This window comes from Canis lupus, chromosome 25, assembly GCF_003254725.2.
Source record: "Canis lupus dingo isolate Sandy chromosome 25, ASM325472v2, whole genome shotgun sequence".
NCBI lineage: Eukaryota > Metazoa > Chordata > Mammalia > Carnivora > Canidae > Canis > Canis lupus.
Genome location: NC_064267.1, coordinates 4,206,995 through 4,222,322, shown reverse-complemented (window position 1 = coordinate 4,222,322; position 15,328 = coordinate 4,206,995). Strand labels below are relative to the sequence as shown.

The window sequence follows — 15,328 nt, the reverse complement described above, 5'->3', positions numbered from 1 at the left end:
CAAAGTCCTCATAAATCTGATCTAAGGTGTTCAACACAAATAAATGTAGAATATTCAAGGGGTGCCTGAGTGGCTCAGTCGGTTAAGCGTCTGCCTTCTGGCTCAGATGGTGATCCCAGGGTCCCCTGGCTCAGCAGGGAATCTGCTTCTCCTTCTCTTCCTCCTTTCCCCCAGCTGTGCACACTCTCTCTCCCCCTCTCAAATAAATAGCATCTTTTTAAAAATGTAGAATATTCAAGTGGCATGAATTAATTTCTAAGATAATTATTGAGCATTTACAATGTGGAATACAACAATGAATAGAAAACTGTAATTCAATACTCACACAATGCTATTTCTTTCTTCATACATTTGCTTATTTTACTACTTCTACCTAGAATCTCCTTTAACCTGTTGTATGTATGGCCAACTCTTGCTTCATCCTCAGGACTGATCTTAGGCAAATGCCCTCTCAGAAGCCTTCCTTACTGGTTACCACACCACAAGAGGCCCACATTATCGACGAGGCTAGGTTGTACATTAATGGTACAATCTAGCATACTATACAACCTATGTGCCTTCATCTAATGATCACACCGGATAGAAATTTTCTTTGCTAATCTGTCCTCCCCATTAAACAATAAATTCCTTGAGATAAGAAATTTAACTTTTCCACTATGTTCAGCATTCCAGCACTAAATAAATACTTACTGAACTGTATTCCGAATTTACCATCTAGAGCATATCATATACTCAAGATCTAAAAAATAAAAGAAAAAAGCCACTAAACATGTATTTTTTTAAAAATTTATTTATCAGGGAGAGAGCGAGCATGCACATACGAGCTCAGGGAGGAGGTATAGACAGAGGGGGAGAGAGTCCCAAGAAGACTCCCTGCTTAGCACAAAGCGAGATGTGGGGCTTAATCCCAGGACCCCAAGATCTAGACCTGAGCCAAAAACAAGAGTTGGATGTTCAACTGACTGTGCCACCCAGGCACCCCACTACTAAATGTATTTTTAAAAAAATCATTCTCTTTCCTGATGGCCATCCATAAAGAAAGGGACTGAATAAAAATGGTAGTGTAAGGAAAAGCGCACCTGGCTCCAAGATCCTGGTGTATACAAGAAGGTAGAGAACAACACAAAACAAAACAAAAAATATGCATTAACATAAATACAAAAATCTTTCAAATACTTCATAAAAATCTAGCCCCCAAAACACAAAATATGTTTTAAAAGAGTTTAAGTAACAAACACTGGAAAGGAAAATATTAAAGCTGATTCTAATTATTTTTACCAGCGATCACTTTGTGACTATGCAAGTTGCTCTGCTTTAGTAAACAGGGATAAGATCTTATAAATAATTGAAACTGGTGAAAGGCACCATTAGAATAGAATATACACACATACCTTATTGCTTTGTTTCTTATTTTACTTACTTTTTTCCCCCGTTTTCCTTTATGACGCACATCCTTATTGTCTTGGTCCAATGAAGGACCCAAATGTCTCACATCAGTGCCACTGGCTTCCTTCAATTGGTCAGAGGTGCATCTTGCTCTTCCAGGAATTTGGAATTCATTTTCTCCTTCTGCCCGGTTCCAGTTGGCCTAGGGGGTAGACTAAACCTTAGATCAAATTCGAATTTTTTCTAAGCTGCACTCTAGTAATGTGCTTGTTCAAACACTGATGTGTTTGAAAGTCTAATACAACCACTTTTGCTGGTCTTTTCTCTACACTTTTGTGTTTATCTCATCACCAAACCTCAACCCCTTGAGTTCTTTAGTTCACAAATGGCCTAAACCAAATTTCTAAAGAAAAAGCATAAAAAATAAATTTACAGCAGTTGTTGGTTTAAGTTATCATTAAGCCAGATGTAGCTACATTTGAATTTAATTAAATAACATATGGTAAATTTTAAGAAACACATACATGTAATACTAAATGAGTTTAAAGGCAATAACAAAACTTACGTCCAGTTTAACCACTCTGCATTGTTGGAAGACTGATTTTGATTTTGATTTTGTTTTTGTTTTTGTTTTTTTAATACATTTTTTATTTTTTTATTCATAGAGATGCAGAGAGAGAGAGAGAGAGGCAGAGACACAAGCAGAGGGAGAAGCAGGCTCCATGTAGAGAGCCTGATGTGGGACTTGATCCAGGGTCTCCAGATCACGCCCGGGGCTTCAGGCGGCGCTAAACCGCTGCGCCACCGGGGCTGCCCTGATTTTGTTTTATGTTTGTTTTTGCACTTGAATACTGAAGGTATTCTGCTTGCAAATACTTTGCTGAATGAATATTTAAGAGTAAAGACAAGTCAAAATCACAGCTAGTAACTAACTTTTGTTTAGTTGGGATTTCTGGGACAACAGAGCAAACTAAAAATGCCATACAACCACAAAAAGTAAACATACTACCTAAAAGCTAGTTTAATTTCTATCCTAAAACCCAGTATTATAGGTCCAATAAATATAGGGGTGAAAAGGAGGAACTACTCCATAATAGGTCTGAAATAATTAAGGATGTCACTTCATTCAGCTAGTAAACAGCAAAGCTAAGTTGCGAACTCCTATCCATTTGACCATGTTTCTGCCTCTGTCAACTACTCACTCCCCATGAGCACACTGAGGCTACATACCCTTCTGTAAGGATACCATACGTTTTATTACCATAGCTTAAATGTTTAGCACTGACTATGCTAAAGTATATGCTGATCACCAGGTCGTTCTCGTATATAGTTTATATAACCTAATGCTAGAGATGACTCTGACCTTTTACTTAGCTAGTAGTCTGCTCCCGTCACCTGTGATCTTTCTGATATAAGTACAGAATGAAAGTATACTCTACACTTCCTGAGAAAAGAAGAACATAGCTTTCAAGACTGAACTCAAAGGAAACTATTTTCTGAAATCTTCCCTGATCTCCTTCCTGAACTGTGTGTATACTTTTATTTCATCATCTATCATCATCCTGTACTATGATTATTCAGCCAACTACAAGTGCCTGAGAATAGGACCTGTTAAATAGCATCTTTATAGTCAGTCTCTTGTTCTATATTCTCATCCATCATTTAGTACAATACCTAGTTAAATAATGGATCCTAAATATACATTGACTGAAGTAGAGAATAAAATATTATACTATCATTCTGTCAATCTCAACTTCAGAAAACTGTCAATATTCACAATCAAAAATATTCTTCCCCTTTTCTTTTACATTAGGATGGGCAAGAATACCTGATGAAAGCTTCTCCTTAATAGTCTATATATTTCAACTCCCTATGAGAGATCAACATGTGGGCAGAAAAAAAACAGGCTTAATAAGGCAAATTCATATTTTTAATTGCACTTTATTTTCTATTTAGCTTTATTTATCATGAGAACAAAGACTCCCTAAAGTAAAACCTGTTTCTTCCTCAAAATGCCAATCACCCCCAAAATGTCCAACATATCCCATCTACTAATGTCAAAATTACCTAAACTTCACCATTTAGTCCCATTAGACTATTTTTCCAACTAAGCAGGAAGGCTGTGGTGACAGCAACAGTTAACATTCACAGAACATTACTACTTGCCAGCACTGATATAAGACAATTAATATATTAACTTTAATCTTCACCAGTCCAATGAGGTGGATGAATTGGAAACTAAAAAGCAATAACTTGAGCAAAACAGCTGTAAAGAGGAAGAGTTCAAATTCAAATCCAGGTAATCTGACCCCAGAGCCCATAATCTTAATTCTATTTACTACCAATTTCTAACTAGTATTTGTGAACACACAAGCAAATTAAATATTCCCAGTTTCCTAACTGATCACATTAGACCCTATTATAATTTCTTTAAAAGTGTCAGTGCTAAAAGGATGATACAAGTTACCTGAAGCCGAAGGTCAGACATCTGTCTTAGTAAATCCTCAAAGAGTTCTCTATCATCTTCTGGTAATTCAGAAGACAAGACGACCCCCACAAAACATCCTGATGCTTGTAACATGGTATCAGGAAACATGTAGGCCCCCACAGTACATTTAAGAACTGGAGATCTATCAGGAACTAGAGGATATAACCAGTCACAAACCTGAAGGGATTAGTTAGGAAAAAAAAAAAAAATCAATGAATAGAACTAGGTTTTCATTGAAGTTTTAGAATTGTTATACAGAAAATCAACATTTCAAAATTCTAAATGCATTTTACAAGCTTTATAGAATCATTAGCATCAACAAATCCTCACTAAAAATTAGCTATTTGCCAGTCTCTTTATGCATATCACTCACTCACAAGAACTGTCCTAAAAATGTCATTGCTTCTCTAATTATAGTCTCGAAATTAGTGACCTTAAATAGCCTACACATAATCAACAATGAGTCTAGTTTTAAATAAACAACAAAGTACATTAAGACTTTTTTATAATTCAAATTAGACATGCTTTTGTGAAAATAACTAAAATCAACCTGTTTTTAAGTACATGTATTTACTGATTTAATCCTCACGACAATTCCATAAAGTTAGATATTGTCATTCTATGTATGAGAAAACTGAGGCAGAGAGGTTAAATTGCTCAGAGTCTATGAAAAAAAGTGGAGCTAGGATTTAGACACAAGCTATCTGGCACCAGAGAAGCCAAACAATTCTTTTAATTACAAACCCAGCATTCACAGGGTCACCTGGGTGATTCAGTTGGTTAGATATTTGACTCTTGATTTGGGGTACAATTTTACTCATGATTTATAACCAAAAATAGGAGATATTAGAAAGAATAAAAACATTTTCATCTAAAGCACTCAAACAGGACAAATTTTTACTAGAGAACAAGTCATTTTAATGGTTGAGCTCAATCAACCAAAGTAGAGTGTTTCTGATATTCATTTCCCATATCTCCAGTAGCCTGGCCCCTAAAGGCTTTTTTTTTTTTACTGTATTTTATTGTGTTTATTATATGTATGTTTGTTTTGGGGGGTGAGGGGAGAGGAAGAAAGAGAATCTTAAGCAGGTGTCATGCCTAGCGCAGAGCGTGGCTCAGTATCACAACCCTGAGATCATGACCTGCGATGAAATCAAGGAGTCTGACACTTAACTGACTGAGCCACTCAGCACCCCACCACACCCTGGTTTTAAATTCCATCGTTAAAACAGAGCTCTATTACCAGGTCAGCAGAAAATATTACAGCTTTTATCAAAATCAGCCTCTTCACAATCCCAATCAATATGCCTACTCTTTCTACCTCAAGGATTCTTTCCTAAAATAACCTACAGGATCCATAATATTCTTCCTATCCAAAAATGAAGTCTTTTTTAAAGCAATGCCCCAAATTATCTCCTCCATACACACCTATTACGTCTCCAACTACCTTTGAACAACTTTCAAGCTGACTCCACGTAAAAGCTACTTAAGAATTGAAAGTAAAGTATACTAAGTTGCTCACGTAGTTACTTCTACATGCATGCAAATGCCTGTTACGCCCAGTGTAAATGGAGTCCTCACTTCTAGAACCCAAATCCCTGTACTGATGTCCAACTTTTAAAAAGATTATTACAACATTACCTTCAAAATAGTTCATTAATTCCACAACAATGCCCTAACAACACCAGTTGTTACTTAGCAAGTGTCTTTACTACTGGACCACCAAGGGCAGTCTGGTAAATTTTTCTGCTTAGAATGTTAGAAATACACCTTAAATTATCATCACAGTCTCTACTTCTATACCAAAGTTTCTCAACCTCTGCATGGTTAACATTTGGGGTTAGATCATTTTTTAATTGACAGAAGTGATCTTGTTTTTTTTTTTTATTTTTATTTTTTTTAGTGATCCTGTTTAGATGTTCAGCAGTACCCCCTGGCTTCTACCTACTATATGCCAGTAGCAGTAGCACAACCACTCCCCAGCTGTGACAACCAAAAACATCTGCAGACATTGTCAAAATGTTCTTGGGCTGGAGAGTGGCGGGTATCACCCCAGGTTGAGAACCGCCATTCTGTATATTCACCATTCTGTATATTCGGCTGGGTCTAGTCCAGATCAACCCCTCAGATGCGGCTTGACAATACTTGTGGAAATTTAGTTACACATCCAAATGAGTTACGTAAATCCCTCTGAATTGAAGTTATTAAGTTTCTCCTCCAATAAAGAATTTGAAATTTTACGGATGAATGCTCCAATGCCCCTCAGGTCTTGTCATCATAATTTTAATACTAAAACACAATTCTGTATCTAAAAAAAAAAGTTATCAAACATGCAAACATTTAAAGCTCATAAATTTCACAGGATATGTTAAAAAGGAAGAATGATCTTTTTTGCACTTGATGTCCTGAACACATAATAAATATTGACAAACAAAAATAATGTATTCTATCTATATTTCAAATTATGTTTACATTTTTCTCTGGCTTACCTGAAGAAACCCAGGAGGACGGTTTAGAACAGTATCAAGAGAATTATCCAAGAACCTCACAATTCGAAGGTACCCTGGATATGAAGGTGCACTAACCTCCCCTGCAGGATTTACAAAAAAAATCTGTACTCCATTTGGTATCAAAATCAACTCATCTGCATCTAGCCCTAAGGTTTCAAGAGGAGGTGGCTGGGAATGATTCCTGTAAAAGTCTTCTCCAACTGACGAAAATTCCCCAGATTCTGTTCCATAGGATACAGTGTAGTGGCCCTCAGCAGCCTGAGGTGTATAAGCAGGAGGTGCTTCTGCTGGATGACTTTGAGATGGTATGGATAAAGAACTAGGTGCAGGAACCAACCCTGTGCTTGTCGTTGAAGTGTTTCCATTTACTTCAGCATGCTGGTGAGGTGAACTAAAGGACTGAGGCTCTGGTGACTTTTCAGACATGTCTTTAGGTGGAAATTCTGGATATAACTTGGGCACCTCCTGAAGATCATTCCGTAGAGAAGTGGCAAGACCCTTCTCCAGAATTTCCAACCTGGTACGTACATTCTGTAGTGTTTCTTTCATTTTCTGTTGCATCTGTCTAGCAGATTCCCACCCAGGACCTATGTTTTCAGGCTCTGTTGATGATATGCTGATTCCTCTGAGCAGATGTCCTATTCCTTGCTTATAGTAGCTCTTTGCTTCTTCCTTCTGACCTAATTCATCTGTATTCAGTCCTTTATTAACAAATAAAAAGGCTTTCTTGTATGCTTCCTTGATGATCTTAATTTCAGCAGGTTCTCCATTTTGTGGCTCTTGCTCCATTTCTGCCAAACAGAAAATATTATCTTTAATTATCTAATTTAACTATTTGTTTACTGAATTATTATCAATTTCTCCTACCTAAATATATTTCAAAGGGACAGGGGCCTTTGCTGGTCTGTCACGTTTACTACTGTATTCCCTAATCTATTATTAGAACTGACATAAAGAATGCACTCCATTGTATTTGTTGAATAGATATATAATGCTCTTATTTCTAAATATCTTTAAAATCAAAAACAGAAGAGAATAAGTCAAAATATATTTACTGAATAATTTTCTTGTTACAGTTTCTTATCATAAAAGTTTCTGGGCGGCTTAGTTGGTTAAGCATCTGCCTTCAGCTCAGGTCATGATCTCCGGGTCTTGTGATTGAGCATTGCATTGGGCTCCCTGCTCAACAGGGAGTCTGCTTCTTCCTTTCTCTCTGCCTCTGCTCATGTGCATGCTCTCTCTCAATAAATAAATAAAGTCTTTAAAATAAATAAATGTTTCCTACCATATATCTAATGTTGGAAACAAAGAGTCTCATTCTAAAATTCATTATAATATAAATCCAGATTTTATCCAGCTAATTAAAAATGAGGTTGAGGGCACCTAGGTGGCACAGTTGGTTAATCATTTGACTCTTGGTTTCAGCTCAGGTCATGATCTCAGGGTCATGAGATTGAGCCATACATTGGCTCCAGGCTGAGCAAGGAGTCTACTTTGGATTCTCTCTTCCACTCTCTTTGCCCCTCATGCTTGTGCTCACATACTCTCTCTCAAATAAATAAATAAATCTTTTTTAAAAAATGAGGTTGAATCACATATTGGAGAGGACATAAATGAGAAAAAATATCTAGATGAAGCTTTAAAGTTACCTCCTTCCGCTTAAAGGTGGCAGGTTACTCACACGCAGTTAGCCCTATTCCCTCCCAAAACTCCATTAAAATAATTCTAGCAAGATAGAAAGGCATAACCTCTCATTCTTGTTAATGTGAAAAAAAAAAAAAAACATGACAGGTACTTCACTAAAGAGAATCTTTAAATGGCACATTAAAAGGTGTTCAACACCTTATCTTGTGTCTACCTACATTTCAAAGCTTATGTTACATAGTATGCTCAAAGATTTCTTGAAATAATGTGTCACACTGGAGGTAATGGGATGGCCACTGAAAAGTCAAGTGTGAGGAGCAGGGTCAGTGGTGATGTGATGGTGGTGTAATTCCATGGGTCAGTCGCTGAACAGCATTTCTTGCTGGCATCTCCATCTTGGAAGAAAAAAAGTTTAGCAGGGAAAAAAAAACCTGTAAATCTATCAGGTGAAATGTAGTTGATAATTTCTGCACAAAAAGTAAATTTTGTACTAAAATACTATATTTCTGAGATCTTCCAGGATTTGATGTATTCTCAGTAGTCTCCGTGAAAATGCGTTTCACAGAGTTAAGAACTTCAGAATAGTTTTTTAAAAAATTAAAAGAAAATATGTCAGATCCCTAATCACAATTAAAAGCTTATCAAGTGGCTTGAAAAAAGTTATTATTACATGACTTCACATACTCTAATTTTTATTTTTTAAATTTCTTTTAAGGATTGATTTATGGGAGGGGGAGGAAGACAGGGTCTTCAGCAGACTCCACTGAGTGTGGAATGCCAGGCTCTATCTCACCACCACCTGATCTGAAACAGAGCGGCTTAAGGGACTGCGCCTTCACATACTTTCATTTTTAAAGTTGAGAACAGAAAATTTTGAAATGTCAATCTATAGTACTACATAAAACAGCACCCACACCAGTATAATTGTCTTAAAACAAAAACCAGGAATGCCTGGGTGGCTCAGTGGTTTGGGGGGGGGGGGGACAAGGTCAGGGGGCAAGTCCCCCATCTAGCGGGCTCCTTGCAGGGAGCCTGCTTCTCCCTCTGCCTATGTCTCTGCCTCTCTCGGTGTCCCTCAGGAATAAATAAAATCTTAAAAAACAAAAACAAAAACCCAACAACAACAAAACCAAAATCTACTTCCAGATACAAATGGTGCATTTCTTAAATGTTCTAATACAAGAAGTAAAACATGTTTGTTTCGGACATAACTATGTGTGTATGTGTGTGCGCGCATATATATAAGCTTTAAAAAAAAAAAATGACCTCAGGAGAAAAGGTAAAAATTCTGAATCAAACATCTGACAACTTAGTTCAATCCCATATACCCTAAAGGCAGTAACAATCAAGCTAAAGGTCAGTATCACAAGTAGCCCCTAATACAGAAAGGGCTCTAGTGCCCGCTTACCCTGCCTCTTTACAAAAAAAGAAGAGGGAACTTTTACAAATATCTGCATGCAACTCCCTCCAATAACATCCTACGCATTCTTTTCAGAGGAACAATACAAATGACGTTTCAGAAAGCCCCACAGGTAAGAAAGAACATAAAACCTTCCTGTTTCAAACAGGTTTCCTGTAAAATCACCAAATGGGGTGTTACTGCAAAGGAGAGTAATAATTAAAAAAAAAAATAGCTCCATTCCTAACTGGGGACATTTTTACATTCCCCTACTTTCTTCGTTTTGCTTCCGGAAATCAAAAAACAAAAACAAAAACAAAACAAATAAAACGTATTGAACTCTTAAATATTTAAAGCAGTATTCAGAAGCAGCAACAATCTTGAACGTATATCCATTAAATTACAATGCAATAAAGTGAATTCCGAAGATCCTTCAGTGACAGAGTAGAGCAATTCATTAATCAGTGGAAAACTGGGCCAACCCTTCCGTAACGCAGTAGTGCCGCGTCACGAAACGGTGCACGTTCCAAGTGAAACTTTTTCCGGACGCACACATCAGAGCGAGCGCCTCTGCAGTGCTCAAGCCCAAAGGAACGCGAGCAGGGACTCGAAAGAGCAAAACCGTGCGCTAAGCTTTCCCGATTCAACTGCTGTTGGCCGCTGGCACTCGGTAAACATCACCGAACTTTCACGAGGCCTCAAGCGCTAGGAAAGGGCGGATGACCACAGCCATTTTCAAAGCCAAGTAAACAACGCGTAGGAGGCAGCCAGACCGGCCCACAGAGATGTTCCAAGAGCAGGATCTGAGGGCGGCAGTGGGAGCAGCGCCTCCACACCCACGCGGTCAGGGGCGCGCGGAGGTCGACGGTCCGTAAATAGAAGGCGGGGGCTGAGAGAGCAACTTCTCAAACTAGTCTCTCGAAACTGCTCCCTTCCACGGGAGTGTCCTGTCTGGCACCCGGGCGAGGGCTCCGGGCCTTCCCTCCCCTCCCCTGCCCCTCCCCCCGTCCGGCCAGGCCGCGGGGATCGCGGCGCTCCCGCCACCCGCCCGCCTCGGGGGCCCAGGCCAGGCCTAATGCTTGGCCGCCGGCCGCCGCCCCACCTGCGCTTTCCGGGCTCCGGGCGCTTCGGCGCCACTTGAAGAGCTCCCCGCCCGGCTGCCGCGGCCCACACCCCTCCTCGCTCGGACGCGGAGCCGCAACGGAGCACCGGGCCGCGGCGGTCCCGAGGTTCTGAGCGCCCCGCCCGCGCGCGCCGCCGCACGCCGGGCCTCACAAAGCATTCCAAGCCGCGCGCTCCAGAGCGCGCCACGTCACGCGGCCGCCCCGCCCCCGGCCCTCGCTCCCGCCTCAGGAACCCGCGGGTCGGCTCTCACGCGACGCCCACTCGGGCGCCTCGCCCCCGGCCCGCCCAGCCCACGTCCTTCCCACTCTGACCTTGGAGGTGGTGTGTGCGAAGCGGGCCGCTCGGATGCCGCAGTCGAGGTGAACCCGCGGGGAGGACAGGACGAGGGCGGAAGGCCCCCAGGGAGTCCCGCGAGCGGCGCTCCGGCGGCCCCCGACCCCGGCGGCCCCCGACCCCGGCCCGGGCGGCCACGTCGTCTCCGCTCGCGCTTGCGCAGTATCTTTGTCCGCGGTGGCCTGAGGGCTGCTGCGCGGCTGCGAGGGGGGCGGGCGGCGGGCGGCGGGAGCGTCGCGGCTGGAGGGAGCCCTGGACGCGGCGCGTCGGGGAGAACAAAGGCTGGTCTGCTCAACTCTCCGGAACCTAATCTTTGTTTCTAACAAGTCTAAGACAGTCACCTTCAAAACCCGCGTGCGGTGCTTAGTAAAACTCTCGGGCGCGGCTCCGTGTGTGAGTGCGCGCACGCGCGGAGTCGGCGCAGCCGTACGGAGGTCCAACCCCGGCCCGGGGTAACCAGCCGCGCCGCTAGACCACCGAGGACTGAGGCCCCGAGGCGAGCGTAGCCCGCGTTTCTCCCCTTCTTTAAAATCACTGAAATACAGTAGAGGATAGATCTCATATTCTTCAGTAGACTTGCCTTTGAAAGTTTTTATATATACTGCCCTGAGCATTTACAAATAGCTAAGTGACTTGAGGGATGGCAGTGACTTAATTACAGATGAATTATTTACCTCAATTGAATTAATTAATGATGAGGACTGTTGGATGACCACTGGGTGAGGCTTTTAAATTAGGGGCCACTGGGGAATTTCCCCAAATCTAAGAAAGGTAACCGTCATTCATCCCAAAAAGAAAAAAAAAAAAAAACCCCTTTAGGAAGGTATTTGTTAATACAGTGGTTTAAATGATTTTGCTCGCTCTTCTTATACTCTCTAAAAGAATTCTGGGAAAAAAATGTGACTTTTTCCCTCATATTGACCATAAAAATTTTAATCTGGGGACACCTGAACGGCTTACTGGTTGAGCATCTGCCTTTGGCTCTGGTCGTGATCCTGGGGTCCTGAAGTCCTGAGATGGAGTCCCTGATCCAGTCCCTGATTCGGGGCTCCTTGCAGGGAGCCTGGTTCTCCTCTGCCTGTGTCTGTGCCCCTTTCTCTGTGTCTCATGAATACACAGAATCTTTAAAAAATATATTTTTGATCTGACTTAAATAGGAGCAAAAGATGCAAATTGTTTTATTGTAAATTGACATTTTAAAATAAAACTGTCGGGATCCCTGGGTGGCGCAGCGGTTTAGCGCCTGTCTTTGGCCCAGGGCGCGATCCTGGAGACCCGGGATCGAATCCCACGTCGGGCTCCCGGTGCAGGGAGCCTGCTTCTCCCTCTGCCTATGTCTCTGCCTCTCTCTCTCTCTCTCTGTGTGACTATCATAAATAAATAAAAAAAAAAAGTTTAAAATAAAACTGTCACATAACCCTTTCAAATGTAGCCAGTGATACCTAAATACCAGGCAACTTGATATACTTCCATTTCTTTATTCTGGAAAGTCTTTTATTGATCACCTATCATACTTCTCTGCATCATACATAAGTACATAAATTTAAATCTAATTTAAAAAATTTCCAGTAGCATCAAGTAAAGTTTTATGAATGTGAAATTTCGAGGTTTCTGGGTGGCTCAGTCGGTTAAGCATCTGCCTTCAGCTCAGGTCATCATCATCTCAGGGTCCTTGGATACAGCCCCCAGTCAGGCTCCCTGCTCACGGGTAGTGTGCTTCTCCCTCTCCATCTGCCTTTCCCCTGCTCAGCTTCTCTTTCTCACTCTCTCAAATAAATAAAATATTTTTAAAAGATTGAATTTCTAAATACAAGATAATTACATATGTAGAAAACCTTAAAATTTACTACAAATCTACTAAAACCAATCAAGTACATCAAGGTTGCAGGATAAAAGGCTAGCTTACAAAAATCAATAAAATTTCTAAGCACTAGCAATGAATGCTCCAAAAATGAAATCAAGAATGTCATTGAGAAAACTATCAAGAACAAAATTCTTGGGAATAAATTTAACAAAATAAGTGCAAGACTTGTCACCAAAAACTGCAAAACATTGCTAGAGGGTTTATAGAAGACCTAAATGAATGGAAAGACATTCTACATTAGCATACTGAAAGATTGAATATTGTTATAATGGCAATATTTCCCAAATTGATCTACAGATGTAACATGATCCCTAAGAAAATCCCTGACAACTATTTTGCAGAAATTGGCAAACTAATCCTAAACTGACATGGAAGTTCAAGAGAGCCAGAATAGCCAACAGTCTTGAAAAAGAACAAATGTGGAAAATGTACACTACCTTTTTTTTGTTTCTTTTGTTTTTTGCTTCTTTTGTTTGTTTTTCAAGTTTTTATTTAAATTTCTGTTAACATACAATGTAATATTAGTTTCAGGTGTAGAATTTAGTGATTCATAACTTTCATACAACACCAGAGCTCATCACTGCAAGTGCCCTCCATAACTCATTGCCCATTTAATCCATCCCCCTGCCCACCTCTGTCCTGTTTGTCCCCTATAGCTGAGTCTGTTTCCTGGTTTGCCTCTCTCTCCTTTTTTTTTTTCATAGGTTCTTCTGTTTTGTTTCTTAAATTACATATATGAGTGAAATCATATAGTATTTGTCTTTTTCTGGTTGTCTTAGTTCACTTAGCATAATACTCTCTAGCTCTATCCACGATATTGCAAATAGCAAGATTTCGTTCTTTCTGATGGCTGAGTAATATTCCAGTGTGTGTGTGTGTGTGTGTGTGATCCCTTCTTTATCCACCCATCAGTTGATGTACATTTGGGCTCTTTGCATAATTTGGCTATTGTTAATAATGCTGGTATAAGCATCAGGGTGCATGTGTCCCTTCAAATCAGTATTTTTAATCTTTTGTGTAAATACCTAGTAGTGAAATTGCTGCATTGTAGGGTGGTTCCCTACTGTTTTCCAGAGTGGCTGCACCAGTATGCATTCCTACCAACAGTGTAAGAGGGTCCCCTTTCTCTGCAACCTCACCAACACTTGTTGTTTTCTGTGTTGTTAATTTTAGCCATTCTGACTAGTATGAAGTAATATCTCATTGTAGTTTTGATCTGTATTTACCTGATGATGGGTGATGTTGAACATCTTTTCATGTGTCTGTTAGCTATCTATATATTTTCTTTGGAAAAATATGTCATCTGCCTATTTTTTAACTCAATTATTTGTTTTTTGGGTGTTCAATTTTATAAATTCTTTATGTAATTTGAATACTAACCCTTTATCATATATCCTACTTGCAAATATCTTCTTCCATTCCAGAGGCTGCCTTTTAGTTTTGTTGTTTCCTTCACTGTGCAGATTTTTATCTTGATGAAGTCTCAATAGTTTATTTTTGCTTTTGTTTCCTTTGCCTCAGGAGACTTATCTAGTAAGAATTTGCTACCACCAGGGTTAAAGAGGTTACTGCTTGTATTCTCCTCTAGGATTTTGATGGTTTCCTAGCTCACATTTTGAGATTTATTTTTTCACCCATTTTGAATTTATTTCTGTACATGGTGTGTAAGAAAGTGGTCCAGGTTCATTTTTTTTTTTTTTTGCATGTTGCTGTCCAGTTCTCCCAACATCATTTGTTAAAGACACTGCCTCTTTCCCATTGGATGTTCTTTCCTGCTTCGTTGAAGATTACTTGACCATATCATTGTGAGTCCATTTCTGGGATTTCTATTCTGTTCCATTGATCTATGTGTCTGTTTTTGTGCCAGTACCATACGGTCTTGACTACTGCAGCTTTGTTATATAACTTGAAGTCCAGAATTGTGATGCCTCCAGCTTTGCTTTTCCTTTTAAAGATTGCTTTGGCTATTCTGGATCTTTTGTGGTTCCATACAAATTTTGGATTTGTTCTAGCTCTGTGAAAAATGCTGGTGGTATTTTGATAGAGATTACATTAAATGTGTAGATTGCTTTGGGTAGACATCTTTACAATATTTGTTCTTCCAATCTATGAGCATGTAATCTTTTACCCTGTCTTTGTGTCATCTTTAATTTCTTTCATCAGCATTCTTTAGTTTTCAGAATACAGAAACCTAACCTAACCTTTTTGGTTAGGTTTATTCCTATGTACCTTAGGATTTTTGGTGCAATTGTAAATATGGTTGATTTCTCTCTGGCTGTTTCATTATTAGTATATGGAAGTGCAACAGATTTCTGTATGTTGATTTTGTATCCTATGACCTTACTGAATTCATGTATCAGTTCTAGCAATTGTTTGGGTTTTCTTTGTAGAGTATCATGGTATCTGCAAATAGTGAAAGTTTGACTTTTTCCTTGCTGATTTGTATGATTGTTCTGTTTTTGTTTTGTTTTCTTTTTGTTGTCTGATTGAACAAGCTAGAACTTCCAGTACCATGCTAAATAACTTTCTGAGAGAGGCTATTGCTACCTTGTTCCTGACTGTAGAGGAAAAGGTCTCAG

The 15,328-nt window shown here is 39.9% G+C and overlaps 1 protein-coding gene across 9 annotated transcripts in view; it reads right to left on the bottom strand.

Moving 5' to 3' along the window:
- SPART (spartin) overlaps positions 1–11,276 on the bottom strand; it is a 46,718-nt gene extending 35,442 nt beyond the window's left edge. For 6 of the 9 annotated variants that reach the window (XR_007405723.1, XR_007405722.1, XR_007405724.1 and 3 more), the window contains exons 1-4: positions 10,530–10,733; positions 6,364–7,175; positions 3,854–4,051; positions 1,421–1,588 (exon numbers count right to left, since the gene is read on the bottom strand). Coding sequence is in view for 5 of the 9 variants with exons in the window: in XM_049100837.1 (XP_048956794.1) it covers positions 1,421–1,588; positions 3,854–4,051; positions 6,364–7,173 (1,176 nt within the window). In the remaining 4 variants the exon portion in view is untranslated. Of the gene's footprint in view, positions 1–1,420; positions 1,589–3,853; positions 4,052–6,363; positions 7,176–8,246; positions 8,424–10,529; positions 10,734–10,863 lie in introns of those variants that run through there. The other 3 variants (XM_035717716.2, XM_035717718.2, XM_025462486.3) reach the window with 3 other exon arrangements.
- Between the last annotated feature and the right edge of the window lie 4,052 nt (positions 11,277–15,328).